Source organism: Erpetoichthys calabaricus, chromosome 1, assembly GCF_900747795.2.
Source record: "Erpetoichthys calabaricus chromosome 1, fErpCal1.3, whole genome shotgun sequence".
Taxonomy (NCBI): domain Eukaryota; kingdom Metazoa; phylum Chordata; class Cladistia; order Polypteriformes; family Polypteridae; genus Erpetoichthys; species Erpetoichthys calabaricus.
Window position 1 is genome coordinate 252,167,990 of NC_041394.2, and position 18,961 is coordinate 252,186,950.

Below are 18,961 nucleotides of genomic sequence, written 5' to 3' on the forward strand. Positions count from 1 at the left end.
GTCAAAACCAAAGCCATTATACATAGGTTTTGGCATCTTCACTCAACCACATTACAAAATCCTAAACCTCAACATAGTTTGTTTAAATGGATACCTATAAACTGTGTGAAGAATTCCACACAACCTCAGATGTCAGGCTTCCATTGTATACGCCTGAAAGAGAATGGTGAATAATTATTAAAACAGAATCAAGAGGGCTTAAGAATGTTATGAACACCAAATAAAAGTTCAAGACCGTCACCAGTATAACAAAGAGGGGCACATCCTTAATTATACGAGATAAAAGAGGCAAATCTAAAATAGCTTACAGAGTAGAAAAAAGCTCACGTATTTATTGACAAGCTCCAAAAAATAAACATGCAAATAATTCAGACATTTTGTACAATTTCAGTTTTACATTTATAACATTTTTAATTAAATGAAAAAAATTTCTATGCTAGAAGGTTCCTATCTGTGAATAACTATAAATTCTGTAAATTTGTATTGTCCAACGGCATTATTATCACATGTAACCACTTTTTCATATGCTGGTACATTCTGTATGTAAGGATAACGGAGACTGTAGTGGTTCAAAAACATTTCTGAGTAATACTTACTTGTATAGAAAGATAAATATATGGTATTCTCATCTGCAGTTGAATAAAAAATAAACAATACATCCCAACTTGTTTTTCAAAGTACATTCATTCAAAAAGTTCAGCTTTGGATAAATAAAATGCCCTACTTTGGGAAATAAGATATCTTGCACTACATAATACAAACACCGTTTATATTTCTATTTATTGCTTAGCTTTGGGCACATCACATTTAAAGTGCCTTGGTCTTTAAAATATCAGAAAAGGCAGCTGAAATACATTGTTGTTGTCCCAGTTATGACTATTTCAAAGACAAGTGAAAAAATATTAAACTCTCCTCTCAGCTGCTCTGTAAACACTGAATACTCTGCAGCACTTGCCATAGCACCAGGAAATTTGGTCCAGTTGACAGAAAGGCAATTTAAACAAAAAAACAAAAAAAAAAAAAAAACACTCTCAAGTTTTTATTAACACAAATCCTACTAAATTACTTGCTCAACAAATTAGGAGTGCACCCACCTTTACTCAAGAAAAAACATTTTTAAAATGGTATAGTGTAAACAAAGCACAGGAAATTCATCTCCGAAGCAAACTGTGAATCTTGCATTTAATGGTCAACAAAGGTAACTTAAATGACACGTGGAGACGTGAATACATTGAGACTAAGTAAAACAACACATAACTAAACATTGGTTTTCTGGATAATTTAGCTGTAACCTGAACAATAATGGTGCCCTTTACCTTTTTAATAAAATGAAAATATAATCAAAAGTGACATTCAAAACGTCACTTGTAAGGCATAGTTGAGCACCTTAAAATGGATGCATATTAAACTCAAGAGTGTTAATAATCTTTTAAGGTGCAGTATGTCTCCATTTATGATTCAATACACACACTTTATTTGAAGGGAATCATTTGAGCAATTTTGAAGGTAATGCAGAGTAATGGTCACATAAGAATACTCCGTAGTTGTTCCCTAAACAACCTCACAATACGGGACACTCATTCTTTCGGCTTCGTTAAAATTCAGGTCTGCTCCCTCTTGTTCAGTCTCTGAAGGTTCACTGCCATGTTCCGCAGCCAGAAGTACCTAAACAAACACATTGAGAAGTGAGTTTTATTTAAAAAAATATTAAAAAGAATAGCAAACATTGGTCTGTTTCCAACAGTGATCTTAAGTCCTGCCTAGGTGATTTCAGATGATAAAGTCCAATGTGCGTTTTGGAACAACTTTAAAGTGCAGACAGTGAACCTAAACAAACCAACCTATAGTGTATAACTAGTGGAGTAAAACTAAACCTATAAATGAAAAAAGAACACATAGAGCAAACTGATTAAACACAGTATGCATCAACGTTTTGATCTTTACTCTAGTTTTATTAAATATCTTTTCATGTCCCTCTAGATGGCTAAGAAGGACAGACTACATATACTCAACATCTTAAATGTCCTCTCAATAAGGGGGAAAAAAAATCAAAAACTGTATCATCATTCTGTTTGAAGTTTCTTCAGACTTGGAAATGTGCAATACTATCACCAGAAAAAGCATTGATTAATGCCAAAGAATACAATTCTGAGTTGCACAGCATAATGTTTTGCCATAAAGAATAAGATGCTCAGCTCTTGGTGGAGGGAAATGCGATTTCCCACATTGGATCATGAGGCTGCCATGATCCTCGAAAGGTACAAAAGGTCTTAATCTGGGGTGAGCAGTGGCAGCAGGATTTCACTTGCTGCTGACTCCTGAAGCATAGCTAAGTAATGGCTGTAAATTGGCTCAAGGTCTAATTATTTCTCCTACCATGCTACCTTTGCATTTACAGTATCTGTCAGCACAAACCTTTGTCTTTTTAAGACTTTTTTTTTCCTTTTTAAATTATATTCTTGTGCTCATTATCACGGTGACTACTGTAAGGTAAATAATGGTTGACAAAAAATAAATAAATAAAAAATAAAATTAAAAAAAAGTAGTAAGTAGACAAGGGTACACATCCTAGATCCTCCCTGTGGGGAGTCTGAATGTTCTCCCTGTGCTCTGCTGGTTTTCTCCAGGAATTCCAGCTTCCTTCCACAGTCCAAACATTTGGTGAACTGCTGATGTGAATTTGAATCCTGATGTGCATGTCTACCTTGCAATGAATAGGTGCCCTTGTCCAGGGATTGTTCCTGCCTTTTGCCTTGTGGGATTGCCTCTAAATTCCCTGTGATACTGTTCAAGATAATAGGGAGTTTAGAAAATGAAAGGCTTGATGGATGTTTTAATTCTCCTCTGTTTTTTAGTGTTTCCTGTGTAAAAATAAATATACAGTAATATAAATAATGTTAAGTGTGCATGTTTATGTGCCTGTTTTAAAAAGAGAAAAGCTTGGCGCCGAGATTGAGGACAAGGACAACACTGTTGAAACCACAAAACAAGTGTATCTGTCTGGAACTGGTATAATACTTAACATCCAACGGATTTTGGATTTCTTGGAAAGTAACTATTGACAGAACTGGACTGCTGAGCCGAAAGTTCCATTTCTTGGGGAACATGCTAACTGTTTAAGATTGTCCTCAGTTGGCACATACAATTATATCAGGGAAAAAAATGCAAAGAACTGAATGGCACTTTTATATTTGAAAATGTAAATTGCTAGTGTAATTAGTATTGCAACCGTATAGGAGTCTTGCATTGGTTATATTTAAAACTTTACGAAAATGTTTATATCGAAACAAATGTATGGGGTTTAAAGATATATAATAAAGCTCTTTGTAAGTGTTCATCTCAGTTTATACAATTAAAAGCTCTGGAAAGCCGGAGTGGTAGCAGGGTCTCTCTTCCCCCTAACTAGCCATATGTTACAGAATGACTAATCGCCCTTACCTAGATACCTTACTCCAAAAGGTTTTTAAATGGAGATATACTAAATCATACTCATAACCAAAAATGTTGAAATTCAAAGAGACAAAAAGAGGATTAAATCGGTTAATTAAGCAATTAATTCAGGTATGGGGTAGAGATAAATGAAATGAAATCAACCTGCAGCAAATGTGCAATCTAGGGCTCACCCTACCTGTCTCTGGTCTAAATAACGACAGTTCAGCAAAGCTAGGAAAACAATACAGACAGGGTAAAGGACAGATACAGGCAGGAACAATGATCAATGAGAGGAATGACACATCCAGGTTTTAATGAAAGAGGAAAGATTCATGTCTCATCTTCTGTTAAAAAGTGAGTGTCAGCAGACTAAACAGCCCAGAATAATAGCACTGGCTGCTAAAGAGTAGGAGATTATTCAACTTTATTACTATTATTATTCTCTATTTTGCAGCCAACTTTACCCAAGGCAATATTGGTCAATGTGCTCAGACATGACTCATGAATACATGTCTTAAATATAAACTGACAAAGAGACTTAAAAATCTCAAGCTCAAATGAGGAGTTTTATGTACACAAAGTCAGACTTTGTCTCTGATTCATTGTGTGTTCTTCACAGAAGAAGTCTTCATCCATCCATCCATCCTCTTCCACTTATCCAAGGTCAGGTCGCGGGGGCAGCAGCTTGAGCAGAGATGCCCAGACTTCCCTCTCACTGGCCACTTCTGCTAGCTCTTCCGGGAGAATCCCAAGGTGTTCCCAGGCCAGCCGAGAGACATAGTCCCTCCAGCGTGTCCTGGGTCTTCCCCGGGGCCTCCTCCCGGTTAGTCGTGCCCGGAACACCTCACCAGGGAGGCGTCCAGGAGGCATCCCGATCAGATGCCCGAGCCACCTCATCTGACTCCTCTCGATGCGGAGGAGCAGCGGCTCTACTCTGAGCCCCTCCCGGATGACTGAGCTTCTCACCCTATCTTTAAGGGAAAGCCCAGACACCCTGCGGAGGAAACTCATTTCAGCCGCTTGTATTCGCGATCTCGTTCTTTCGGTCACTACCAATAGCTCATGACCATAGGTGAGGGTAGGAACATAGATCGACTGGTAAATTGAGAGCTTTGCCTTACGGCTCAGCTCCTTTTTCACCACAACACACCGATGCAGAGCCCGCATTACTGCGGATGCCGCACCGATCCGCCTGTCGATCTCACGCTCCATTCTTCCCTCACTCGTGAACAAGACCCCGAGATACTTGAACTCCTCCACTTGGGGCAGGATCTCGCTACCAACCCTGAGAGGGCACTCCACCCTTTTCCAGAAGAAAATACTTTTTTCAGAAGAAGTCTTAACATTGTTTTAATTAATTCTTCATTCTACACAATCTATTAACATGAACTTGCATGGATGTATGGGTAAATGGATGGAAGGATGGATAGCACTTTTTTTTGCCCTAAAAATACTCATCAAAAATGCTAACTAATTACAAAAAAGAAGGAAAAAAAACCTTCTGACTTGGCTAATGAAAAGAGAGCAGTCATAGTGAGACATTATAAAGGTTTCTGCCATTGGTATGAAGGAGCCCCAGTAGAGTTCCTTGACAAACTTCTGCTGAATAATTTGAAGGCTAAAAGTACAGAATGCCAGTGTGACATAGAGAAGACTAGGGGGCTTTGCCCCCTGCTCGCCAACCCCTGGTGTTGGGTAACCCGAAATACATTGATGTACATATGAGATATATTGGAGTGTAAAGGTGTAGATGACGAACAAAGGAAGTAAAGAACCCAAAGCATGGCACATTAGAAAGATTTACTGGAATATTTCTGTATACACAACATTTGTAGTAAAGATGGTGTGTTGTCCTTGAATGAGTTTTCCTTGGTATGGAGTATCTACAACTTTTAACTTTAATGTCAGATGAACGCCAAATTCTTGAGAAGGCTACATAAAGTTGTCCATGTCCAAGTACAGGCTCAGAGAGGTATATGCCAACTCTGTCCATGGTTTGTCCTTGGGATTTGTTGATTGTCATGGCAAATGCAGGTTTAATGGGAAATTGGCGTCGTTTAAGTGTAAAAAGTAATTCCAGGTCAGAACTTGTAAGGTCAACTGTAGGAATCAAAACAGTATTGTTAGAATGTGATACTGTAAGTACTATTGTAGACTTAGCTAATGGGTGACTGTTTATGACTTCAGCGACGTTTCTCATTATCAGCTCTGTGTATTGCTTGTTTTCAGGAAGGGTCATTCGTTGATAGATTGCAACATCTGGATCTAACATGTAGATTTGTGCATAGTTGCGATCGTGATATGGTTCAGGGTGCACTGTTCCAATCCGATGTATAGTAATCCCTCCTCCATCGCGGGGGTTGCGTTCCAGAGCCACCCGCGAAATAAGAAAATCCGCGAAGTAGAAACCATATGTTTATATGGTTATTTTTATATTGTCATGCTTGGGTCACAGATTTGCGCAGAAACACAGGAGGTTGTAGAGAGACAGGAACGTTATTCAAACACTGCAAACAAACATTTGTCTCTTTTTCAAAAGTTTAAACTGTGCTCCATGACAAGACAGAGATGACAGTTCTGTCTCACAATTAAAAGAATGCAAACATATCTTCCTCTTCAAAGGAGAGTGCGTCAGGAGCAGAGACTGTCATAAAGACAGAGAAAGCAAACAAATCAACAGGACTGTTTGGATTTTAAGTATGCGAAGCACCCCGGCACAAAGCTGTTGAAGGCGGCAGCTCACACCCCCTCCGTCAGGAGCAGGGAGAGAGAGAGAGAGAGAGAGAGAGAGAGAGAGAGAGAGAGAGAGAGAGAGAGAGAGAGAGAGAGAGAGAGAGAGAGACAGAGAAAAACAAACATGCAAAAATCAATACGTGCCCTTTGAGCTTTTAAGTATGCGAAGCACCGTGCAGCATGTCGCTTCACTAAGCAGCTGCACAGAAGGTAGCAACGTGAAGATAATCTTTCAGCATTTTTAGACGAGCGTCCGTATCGTCTAGGTGTGCGAACAGCACCCCTGCTCACACCCCCTACGTCAGGATCAGAGAAAGCGCAAGAGAGAGAAAGAGAAAAGTAAGTTGGGTAGCTTCTCAGCCATCTGCCAATAGTGTCCCTTGTATGAAATCAACTGGGCAAACCAACTGAGGAAGCATGTACCAGAAATTAAAAGACCCATTGTCCTCAGAAATCCGCGAACCAGCAAAAAATCCGCGATATATATTTAAATATGCTTACATATAAAATCCGCGATAGAGTGAAGCCGCGAAAGGCGAAGCGCGATACAGCGAGGGATCACTGTAATACTTGTCCACATACGCAAAAGCAGTATGGGCCATTGCCAGCTGGTGGCCTGATATTTACCCCGGTAGATGCAAAAGCAAATGAACTATTGTAGGATCCAATGCAGTCCATAAAGTTTTTACTTTCGGGTACATTGTTAGTTAGAAGCTTCCGTAGATATTCAGGAAAGTCATCTAAAGGAGGCAGTCTAACCTGACCCTTTTGACAACAACATGTAAACTCATTAGTTGTAGTGCCAGTTGTTTCTTCAGGGAAGTTAAGTGAATGACAATGACAGCAACTGATATTCATTAATCCTAATGAATGTTCATTAATAGTGGACTCATTACAGAATGCGTTGTCAGCTAATTGGCGGAATTGTTTAGCGGCTGTTTGTCGTTCCTTTCTTTGCCGTTTATGCATTGCCTCTGCAGTTTGAGAGTCGCGTTGTAAGCGCCTGCGTTCATTAATTGTATTCAGGCGGGCTCGTTTCTGTATGTCTGTCAGTTGAGATGTTTCGTTTTGGAGCCGTGACTCCTTTGGTTGCGTTGTTTGAGAAGCGCGTTGTAGGCGCCTGCGTTCATTGTTTTTATCCAGGCGGGCTCGTCTTTGTAGCCCCGTCAGTTGTGGTGTTTCGTTTTGAACCTGTGCCTGCTTTGCTTCCGCAGTTTCAGATGCGCATTGTAGGCGTCTATGTTCATTGTATTTGTCCATGCGGGCTCGTTTCTGTAGCTCCGTTAGTTGAGCTGGATCGTTTTGGAGCCGTGACCGTGACTCCATTAGTTATCTGTCGTCTACCGTTAGTAATATGGATAATTGCACTTACTGTTAATACAGAGCGTTTTCTGTGGTTGTACTCTTAATAATGCATCACTATAATGTGATTCACATATGCTATATGGTTTGGATGTGTGAGGATGCTGAACGTTTAATACGGAGAGTTCGTTTATTCTTATTACCCAGACCATGCTGTGTAGTGTGGATGTTTAGTTCAGAAGCGCGTTGTAGGCGCCTGCGCCTTTCGTACTATCTTTGTGGACCTTTGCGGACTCCGTAGTGTCTTCCGTTTGACTCTGGGGTGCAGTGAAGAATCCTCTTTTCTGTGTGGCATTAGTTGAGCTATTTCGTTTTTGAGCCGTGATTCCTTCGTTAGTTGAGCTCTTTCGTTTTTGAGCCGTGACTCCTTCGTTCGCGGTGGATCAGACTTCGCTTGCAGTTTATGAGACGCGCGCTGTAGGCGCCTGCGCACTATGTCTCCTGCGTCCATCGCCGTGTACCTGGGTCCGTGCCTTCCGGTTTACTATTCTCGGTTAGTAATATGGATATCCAGCATTGTTCATAGTGGAACTCAGTTTGTCTTCATTCTCTCCTGAAATCACACTGGCTTTTACAGAGTTGCAGAAAATGTAAAGGATGTCACTATCCACATTATAGGAAAAATTTAATATTTTTCAGGTTGAAGTTATCTCTTCACAACCATAGAATATATTAATTTACTACGTGAGATTACATTCAGAAGTGAAGCATATTTTATAAATGTAAAGAAATAACTAGCCTGCCCATTTGTAATGGAGCTAATGAGTAGCGAGGTCACATTGTGAAAAAAAGCCTTACTGAATACATTCACTTTGAAGAGGTTTTCCATTTAAGAAAACATGCATATTGCATTTCTGAAACATGCTTGTAATAAATTTTAGCACAGAATTCTGGTACTATTTTCTGAAGATAAGAATGCATTTCTTACTCTACTCTCTGCTCACTGCAGGATTCATGGGCGAAGTTTGGACAACTCCATTTGTTTTTGCTCAATATTTTCTCTCTCACCGAAGCACACGCATGCATTTTTAAACTAGTGGCAGCAGGCAAAATCTTTGTGAAACAACAAAATAAGCTCTACAGAAATAATGCGAGGCACTGTAACTATAACTTTCAGTTATTATTGCCTAGCTGTTTACATAACAGAGACAACAATTCACATCAGGGTATCAACACTCCATGCCAATAACGTCGATTGGCAATGATTTCTCCAGATGTATGCTCAACTAGTCTTGAAGGTAACCGCTAAGAAAGACAAGCGTCGAAGTGTGCAGCCAGTCTCCTTTTATAATGGCTGACTCTTACAACTTTTTTTTTTTTTTTTTTTTTTTTTTTTATAAACTAAAACTACATGAATATGCTATTTTGCAATATATGTGTAATCTCAAGATACAAATTAATAAGCAGTAACATTTTTGGCTTGAAAAAGGATGTACTTGGTAAGATTTAAGGCTTTTTTCACAATTGGACCCCAGTATCCATTAGCTCCGTTATGAAAGTCATTTTTGTAAATTTAAAAAAAAGAATGCAATTTCATGTAGGAAATCAATATACTTCACAATAGTGAAGAAATATATTCAACTAAAAAACATACCAAACTTCTGCTTTAAAGGATTTTAGTCTCCTACGAAAAAAGGGTCTGCATGTCCCTGTCTTACATAGTTACTATTTGTCACTAGGCTTGACAGTGATGTGGACCCTCAAGTACTTGTATGCAGTGCACCATCTTTAGGCAACGGCAGTATGATATTACATTATAAATGACATTTTATATAATTAAAGATATATATAATATTTAATTATCACTCAGCACTTGTCCTTCAATTCTAAACATGACAATTACGCTCACTTTTGGCTTTCGGTGCATCTTTCTTTTAATATGAAATAGTCTAATCACAAATGAAGGGTAAAACCGTATTGTGTTCACCTTGATATCGGACAATACAAAAATCAAGAATTTCAGAACATTTTAATTATAAAGCTAAAAAGGCATGTTAACAAATGAATAGACAAAAGGGGCATAAAAACTAGCCAAATTAAGAAAAAGGTACTGATACCCCTAATCCAGCAACCATTGCCAGTGCCGGTTGCTAGATCAATCTGCAACATGTGCTGCATTCTAAAAATAAGCTGAAACTGTTGCAGTTGTGACTCTACTTCAGCCCTTCTTGAACACAAATGAACAACAGCTCAGTGCACAGATTCCTCAGAGTGTGAACGACTGTTAAGTCCATCTCTAAAACTAGGCAAGCTGTTGCCCACATTGTACTTTTCGTCCAGTTTCAAGGATGGGTTGCATTGTGGATTGAGCAAACTGAAAACCCACGACTTGTATTAGGTGGTTTAATTTTAAAGAAATAATTATTTATATATCATAACCATACGTTCTACATTAAACAAAAATGATGAATATCAAATGCGAGGTTTTTTTCATAAAGTTTAAAAATATCTAAAACCCAACGATGCTATCAGCCCAAGCCAAAAAAAAAAAAATTACATTTATAAATGAAGAATGAGAAAAAAATAAAATTTTTATCTTCATTCTCACATTGCATCAGTGAAACACTCTATATAAAAAATATGAACCCTTTAAAAAAAAAAAAACAAAAAAAAAACAGCTGTATTCATAGACATAACACTTTCAAGGGATATGACTAATAAAGGTAAAGCTTTATGGATCCAATTAAAAATGGTCAACATGATAATACTTATTCCCAGATTTTGCAGTAGCCCACATTTATGACCTGAGCCTCTCATGGTGATTGCTACAGTAACACTTTGTCTGAAACATTACCTAGGCATGGGATCTTAAACACAACAACACAACACAGCAATGCAAGCCTGTCTGACTGCACAGAAGAGGTCTATGTTTATTGGGCTGTCACGTACTCTGTAGACACAAGCAAGGGAAAACATGAAGATATCTAGTAAAAGAGTTGACGTTGTGGCCAACAAAGTAAGTAGAAAACAAATGTGCAAACAGTTGGTAGTGTTAGTGTCAATGAACTTCAGACTTAGCAGAGGAGGGGTGGAGGTGGAGAGTTATTTGCAGTTGATTAACCAAGAAAATGGGCAAATTTTAGAGTTTGGTGGCAAGTATAGCATGTTTTTAATTTAAAAAAAAAAAAAAGAAAAATCAGAACACTATTAATGTCCCTAGAACCATAGAAGTATTGCCTTCAGAGAAACTGATAGTTATTACAGCTCAGACTAAACTACTAATATTGAGCTATAATTATTTAAGTACTAAAAGTACTTGCAAGAAAAGGCCTGGCCTTGACTGCTAGTGTATCAAATGGAGCAACAAATGTCACATGTGCATTAAGCTCAAATACTACCAATATTAACTACAATTTCCATGTTGAAAATGTTTTCGGAATGCTTACAAGATATTCTAATTACCTCACAGAAAATGACCTCAATGCAAAATAAATGTCACTTTTTCCCCTTTTTGCTTCAATGAGATAATTTGTGTTTCCTTGGCTATTGGCCAGAATGAAGGAGTTCAAGCATTCAGTTCTGCCTCCACAGAGAAAGAACCCACTATTTTGCCCACTTTCAGTAAATGAACATGAGCATTGTTAAATGTACAAGGCCCCATGACTAGAGCTACTAAAACACAAGACAAATACAGGATTTTCTTATTTGAATGACATTTTACAATAAAAGAAGAACGATCATAAATCTGATGTACATACAAATACCTTTGCAAATTTATTTTGCAATATAAGCTCAGTCAGTATAACTAGTCAAAAATTAACCCACTTCAAAGCATTCTGTGCTCAATTCAAATATCAACCCATTTCCTTTAAATACACCAACAAATTACCTTGAGTAGTACATTTGCAAAATTTGAAACAAATCCAAAAGTAATTCAAATTAAAGGACTTGTATGACAGACGATTAGTTTAGAAGAAGTTAAATATGAAGATGTTTCAATAGTGTTGCTTCCTTTAATTTTCCTTGAGTTATTGTCTTAAAATAATTATGATATTGCTAAGTCATTTTCATGAAGCAAATGGTCTATAGACTGATATCAAGTAAATGTGTAAAATCTATTTAATAATCAAACTCGCTCTCCATTTGCTTTTGTCTGGTAAGGTATGCAGTAAAAATCAGACTGTGCAAAGCAAGCCAAATTTTGCTCTTACTGAACTGCAAAATGCTATTGGGGTTACCGTTCTGTGGGCCTCCTGCCAGACAGCTATGCCAGACACAGTGGGAAGTGCTCAAAAACACTACAGAAGATGTTTTAATAGAGTCCCAGTTTTTTGTCTGTTAAAAGTCCATTATGATTATATTGTAAGTTAAAGATATAAATGACACTGTCCTTCACACCCACCATCTCAGCACTCAGCCCAGGAAAAACCCACCCTTCAGAACAACTAAGAACATGCAATCCTCAAAGTGCCTTTGTCATTATTTTTAGGGACTCTGAGAAAAGCATCTCCAGTGGCATCCAGTTTGTGAGTATCTATGCAACTTCTCGATTTCTCTCATAAGAAACAACTCCACAGGAGGAGGAGGAAGACTATGAAGTAGTCAAATCCTTGAACTGATGCTGTACATAGAGATGAGTCTCAGTATATCTAGGTGTATTAGTCCTGAGTATTACTGGTTAAAAAAATGCATAATGCTGTTTTCCTCCAATAACTAAACTAGCCCTGTGTGTGTGTGTGTGTGTGTGTGTGTGTGTGTGTGTGTGTGTGTGTGTGTGTGTGTGTGTGTGTGCGTGCGTATATATGCTTTGCCTGACCCAGAATTGGTTCCTGCCTTGAAGATGATGATGCCAGGAAGGGCTATAGCACTCTGTATAACGTTACTTTATTGTGAAACCATGTAAATAAAAATGCCTTCTAAATGATAACAAAACAGGCTGTATTACTGATAATATGTAAATATGATTACCTCATGAACTTGAGAGGCAGGCACTATTATGGAATTTATCTGTATTTACTATAGGAAAATACACAATGGATTATTATACCATGTAACTTGGAGTTGCACTGTTGAGCAGATGAAAACAACAGGTTGTTAAAAATTATTTTACACACAATGTGCTAATTTTCCTGATGGGAAGCTATAATGCAGATATAACAACACTTTTACATAATCCAGAATATTGTTTACCAATATCTTATTAGTATGAGTAGCAACTTTGAAAAGTAATTACTGGTTGAAGTAGAGTTACCTTAGGACACCATTAACTAACTAACTAACTAACCGTTAGTGTTTAAATATGGTTAGTACAATGTGTTTTACCTGCACTACAAAATAATCATGTTCTTCTGAATTTCCTGAACTGATTTAAACTTCTGCAATGTTATTTTTGAAAGAAAGCAAACATTAGGCAGATGGAGCAACACTTTGCTTTACAGAGACCACATTTAAACCATGTTTATCATTGTAAGCACAGTTGAGAAACCTAGCTGGGCAATACAAAGTCCAATGATAATGTGAAATTAAGCAAAGCTTTCTAGTTTAACGAAAACAAGTAACACATATGCCTTTCATACCGGGAGATTGTGTTTTAGTGGTTATTGATTCATATGTGTAGCAAAATGTAAACCTCCTGCCCATTACAAAAAGACCAGTGGGTTAAAGAAGCAAGCATAACTATGCCAAAATGTACAAAACTAAATAAATAAAAAATGAAATCAGAATGTCCTTGTGAATGGTTGCTTATTCAAGCAATACTGTACAAGATATGTTTAAAAATTTTATGGACTAAGCAATAAAGCCTACAATCTGTTAACTGAAGAGCAGGGTAGCCATGAACAAGCAGTAAATCAAGACCACCAGCTATCAATGGACTTTGTTCTGCTGCCATGACCATGATCTATAGATCTTTATCTAAAAGTATAAGAAAGATCGAACTCTGGAAGTTAGGGGTCAAACAAATAGCACTGACCCACTCCAGGCATTAAGACTTCAAAAGCTTATGAAACAAAATGTAAATGTATCCTCAGATCAACAAATGTACAGTATTTCAAACTATTTAATGTTATTATATTTGCATATGTTACATTTGATGTAATAGCTTTTCACTGAAGTACTCTGTCACTATGAAAAAAAGGATGAATACACACTCTTAGCTTTTTGATTCCACTTTGCTTTTAGACTTTATAGGAAAGGCTGCCACTAGCTTTAATACAAAGATATTCGTGTAAATGTATTTCACAGAGAAACAGAACTAGAATTGCTCAGTTTATTGATCCCTTGTATAATATGACAACTGACCATTTAAATAATATAATTAATGGTAGAGATAACAATATTTGAAAAGATGTACTTTGCCTTAGCATGTTGCTAGCTAACCATGCAGATAGTCAAGCGGGCTCCAGAATCTAAACAATTTTCCTACTGGTGGAAATTTGATCATAATCTATAAAAGATACAGTATCTCACAAAATTGAGTACATCCCTCACATTTTTGTAAATATTTTATTATATCTTTTCATGGGACAACACTGAAGATATAACACTTTGATACAATGTAAAGTAGTCAGTGTACAGCTTGTATAAGTGTAAATTTGCTGTCCCCTCAAAATAACTCAACACATAGCCATTAATGTCTAAACCACTGGCAACAAAAGTGAGTACACTCCTAAGTGAAAAATGTCCAAACTGTGCCCAACGTGTTAATATTTTGTGTGGCCACCATTATTTTCCAGCACTGCCTTAACTCCCTTGGGCATGGAGTTCACTACAGCTTCACAGGTTGCCACTGGAATCCTCTTCCACTCCTCCATGGCAACATTACAGAGTTGGTGGATGTTAGAGACCTTGCGCTCCTCCATCTTCTGTTTGAGGATGCCCCACAGATGCTCAATAGGGTTTAAGTCTGGAGGCATACTTGGCCAGTCCAGCACCTTTACCCTTAGTTTCTTTAGCAAGGCAGCGGTCATCTTGGAGGTGTGTTTGGGGATATCATCATGTTGGAATACTGCTCTGCGGCCCAGTTTCCAAAGGGAGGGGATCAAGCTCTGCTTCAGTATGTCACAGTACATGTTGGCATTCATGGTTCCCTCAATGAACTGTAGCTCCCCAGTGCTGGCAGCACTCATGTAGCCCCAAACTATGACACTCCCACCACCATGCTTGACTGTAGGCAAGACACACTTGTCTCTGTACTCCTCACCTGGTTGCTGCCACACACGCTTGACACCATCTGAACCAAATAAGTTTATCTTGGTCTCATCAGACCACAGAACATGGCTCCAGTAATCAATGTCCTTAGTCTGCTTGTCTTCAGCAAACTGTTTGCGGGCTTTCTTGTGCATCATCTTTAGAAGAGGCATCCTTCTGGGACTACAGCCATGCAGACCAATTTGATGCAGTGTGCGGCATATGGTCTGAGCACTGACAGGCTGACCATCCACCCCTTCAACCTCTGCAGCAATACTGGCAGCACTCATACGTCTATTTTCAAAAGACAACCTCTGCATAGGACGCTGAGCATGTGCACTCAACTTCTTTGGTTGACCATGGCGAGGCCTGTTCTGAGGGGAACCTGTCCTGTTAAACCACTGTATGGTCTTGGCCACCGTGCTGCAGCTCAGTTTTAGGGTGTTGGCAATCTTCTTATAGCCTAGGCCATCTTTATGTAGAGCAACAATTCTTTTTTTCAGATCCTCTTTGCCATGAGGTGCCATGGTGAACTTCCTGTGACCAGTATGAGAGAGTGTGAGAGCAATAACACCAAATTTAACACACCTGCTCCCCATTCACACCTGAGACCTTGTAACACTAACAAGTCACAGGACACCGGGGAGGGAAAATGGCTAATTGGGCACAATTTGGACATTTTTCACTTAGAGGTGTACAGTACACCCCCAAAATTCATGGGGGTTACATTCCTAGAGCACCCACGAATTGTGAAAAACCGCAAATTTTGGACGTGGTTAAAAAAATGCCTATTTTTATAGTTTAAAGCCTAAATATGCCCCCAAAACACTGTTTCCCAACAGCCCCAGCACCCTCAGCAGAAGACCAATCAAAGCCACTGCAGGGACTGCTGGGAGTTGCAGTTTCAAATTCTATTGGCTACTTTCACCATCCCAAGCCATGTTTCCTCTACAGTTGCTTCCTGTTCTCTCTACAGTACAGTATTGCCACGAAAAAAGCCACAAAAATTGCGGAGGATATTTGCGGTTTCCACTAACAATTATTAGATGTGTTCTAAGGAAAAATCCGTGAATGACTGAGGCCACGAACTCTGAACCGCGACTTCGCTGGGGTCTACTGGACTTACTTTTGTTGCCAGCGGTTTAGACATTAATGGCTGAGTGTTGAGTTATTTTGAGGGACAGCAAATTTACACTATTATACAAGCTGTACACTGACTACTTTACATTGTATTAAAGTGTCATATTTTCAGTGTTGTCCCATGAAAAGATATAATATTTACAAAAATGTGAGGGGTGTACTCACTTTGTGAGATACTGTATGTGCATTTAGTTTAACAATTTATAATTATGTATGGTTAAAAGTTAAATCATCCATTATTAACTTGTAGCGCAAAACTGGGTCATGTTTAATGGAATTTAAAATAATCAGTGCTAACAATTGTTATTGGCAGGAAAGGCCACAATAAAAGTGAAACGAGTGTGAATGCCAATCACCTTATTAGACACTGCATTGACTGCAAAAAATAAATTTCAGTTAAAGGCAGGCAGTTTCACTTGGAGAAGAATGCCGGGATCTGTGTAATTTCAATATCATACACTTAAACAACAAATGTGCTGGCACTGTAATACCCTGGTTAATTACTTTTTAAATATATTGTGCATCTGTCTTACACAATAAATTGATAACATAATACATACATACAGTAATATAAAAGATCTTTCAGTATGTTCATAAACATAGTGTTAAGGGTTCTTACCTGTGATTCTTCACTGACTGATGCAGCCGAGATTTCTGCACTTGAACTATTTTCCAAGGTTTCCAGAGCCTTCTTGTTTTTATATTTTCGCATCAGCAAACTGTCCACCACCCAAAACATAATTGCCTTAAAAAGCAATAAAAAAAATGATTGCAAATGCCTTTAAAGTACAAACAATTCCTAATTAAAACCTCTAAACTATAAACTTAGTGGCATGAATACCTAATGCTGTTTTTTTAAACTTTAACCAGAAAACAGTCATAAGCTAATAGCTTAGTTTCTATGAGTTTTTCCTCTGCAAAGAAGAGTACTACAAGAGGCTTTACTGATACTTACCCATAGGCAAGTCATGTTCTAGTAGTGCTCTCTAACAGCTCCTTTGTGTAAATCCCAGCCCAGATAATGTCTACTTGTAATTAGTATGTCCTCCCTGTGTCTGTGTGGGTTTTTCTCCCACATTACAAAGACAGGCATGCAAGTCTGACTGACTGACTATAAACTGGCTTACTGCAAATAACAGTGGAACTCTCACCTGTCTAGGCTTAGTTCTTGCTTTACACCTGCTGCAGGGTAATCACAAACTGGAATAAGGCAAATTTATAGCTGAATAGTCTGATTTTTTTTCTTAACCACTTTTAAATTCTGTACATAATGGTGAGAAAATTCCAAAAATTGACCACTTTTACGTTTTTGAAGCTTACTAAAACCTTGTGCTTTACAGTTATGTGGTTTATTGTACAGTAAAGTATAAAAAAATGCAATGTCTATTGAGTACTCCAACATTTTGGCTCTGAGGCTAAGGATCTGCGCTGGTATCCGGTTCGAATCCCCGTCACTGCCAAAAGAGATCCTACTCTGCTGGGTCCTTGAGCAAGACCCTTAACCTGTAATTGCTCCAGGGGCGCTGTACAATGGCTGACCCTGCGCTCTAACCCCAAGGGGTATGCGAAAAACTAACAAATTTCTAATACGAGAAATCGTATAGAAGATGAAATATTCTGTTTCTATATAAATAGTTTATTATTATTGGAATAATTATTGGTTAATGATTATCCAACAGGAAATTGTCAGGGAATGTGGTTTTAGCTGTGCTCTTCTTTAAAATAAGATTAAAGATTCAGTTATACTTTTGGCATCTGAGCAAACACTTTTTCCCGAATAACTCATGATCACAGAATGGCCTGTCTTCTTAGTAACATTCTACATGTTACGCTAACATTCTTTATGGTTACTTCCTGGAGTGTAAACTATTGAGAGAGAAATTTTTAACAATACCATTTCATGAATATGCCACTTAATCGAAAGCAAAAAGGAAGAAAAATTGTGCACATTAATTATGAAGGAAGGAGTAAACTAATGGGCTGTGGTTTACAACTTTTAAGTCTTTACTGCCAAAAGCTGCAAACACCAAGCTTCAAATAAAGGTTTAGTAACTGAGAAAAATCTGACCCCAAGCTAAAAAAAAAAAAAGATTGCTATGAAATCCTACAGATGTGGCAGCATTCCAGGACCAAGATGGAAAACGACTGCTTTAAGGCGTAACACTTAAGTAGAATAGCCAATTTTAATAATGCTCAGTAACTTAAGGAATGCAATCCTTTTGCAATATGAAAAAAAAACAGTACATATTTGTCAATGTTTTACATTATACAAAACAGACTTAAATTGTCATGTCTAACACTGAAATAATTGGATCAGTATTAATAAAAGCATTTTGAAATGGAAGCTGGGAAACAGTTCAATAAAAGCAAAAATTTCTGAATCGTTTTGATGCTGAAGGCTTACAATCAGCTGTACAAAAAATACACATTTCATATTTTGTAGCCAAAAACTCAAGATGCATTAACAGAAGTTTGTTTCACTTATCTGCACCAAGCAAGGAGAAGGCCAGAGTGACTCTAAGACTGCACTCTGCAGTCCTTAATGAATGTGAAAAAGATCTGCCAAAATGACATTATGCTGCTGTTCAGAGCCAGCAGTTGCTTACCAATATGAATAAAATTTAGTGGAAGCCACTTTAGCAGCTCAAAAAACTGTTAAATAAGTGTTACAATATATATAATCTGCGTATTTGGTTCTGAATTTTTTTCTGAATATTTCAAAGAATGTTGCGCTAAAAATGTATCATAACTATTAGGAAAAGTAAAAACACTTAAAATGACAAAAATGTACACATATGGGTAGTATACACTGCACTGGAAAGTACTGTACATAATTAAACAGAATACAACACCTCTCTAATCATCAGTGTAATTAAAAAAAAAAAAAAAAAAAAAAAAAAAAAATCTACTGACACAACTTGATCATATATTCCATTAATAACAGCTATGAAAATTAAACATTTATAGTTAATGTGGATAATAAATGTTATCCATTGCATAACCATAATTAACCTGTGAGAAATTTCATAGTACTCTCCCTCCCCACAAAAAGAAAACATCAAAAATCATTTAAAACAAATAAAAATGTGAACGCCTGTAGGAAAAAATGTTTATTAGAAACCCCTTCAGGGACAGATAATCTGTATTGCTAAGCCACTGGCACTAA

At 37.7% G+C, this 18,961-nt stretch overlaps 1 protein-coding gene across 1 annotated transcript in view; it reads right to left on the reverse strand.

Moving 5' to 3' along the window:
- Nucleotides 1-304: 304 nt before the first annotated feature.
- The window catches only part of tmem110l (transmembrane protein 110, like), a 93,251-nt gene continuing 74,594 nt past the window's right edge, over nucleotides 305-18,961 (reverse strand). The window contains exons 7-8 of the mRNA XM_028814074.2: nucleotides 16,415-16,540; nucleotides 305-1,665 (exon numbers count right to left, since the gene is read on the reverse strand). Coding sequence (XP_028669907.1) covers nucleotides 1,552-1,665; nucleotides 16,415-16,540 — 240 coding nt within the window. The 3' untranslated portion in view covers nucleotides 305-1,551. The remainder of the gene's footprint in view (nucleotides 1,666-16,414; nucleotides 16,541-18,961) is intronic.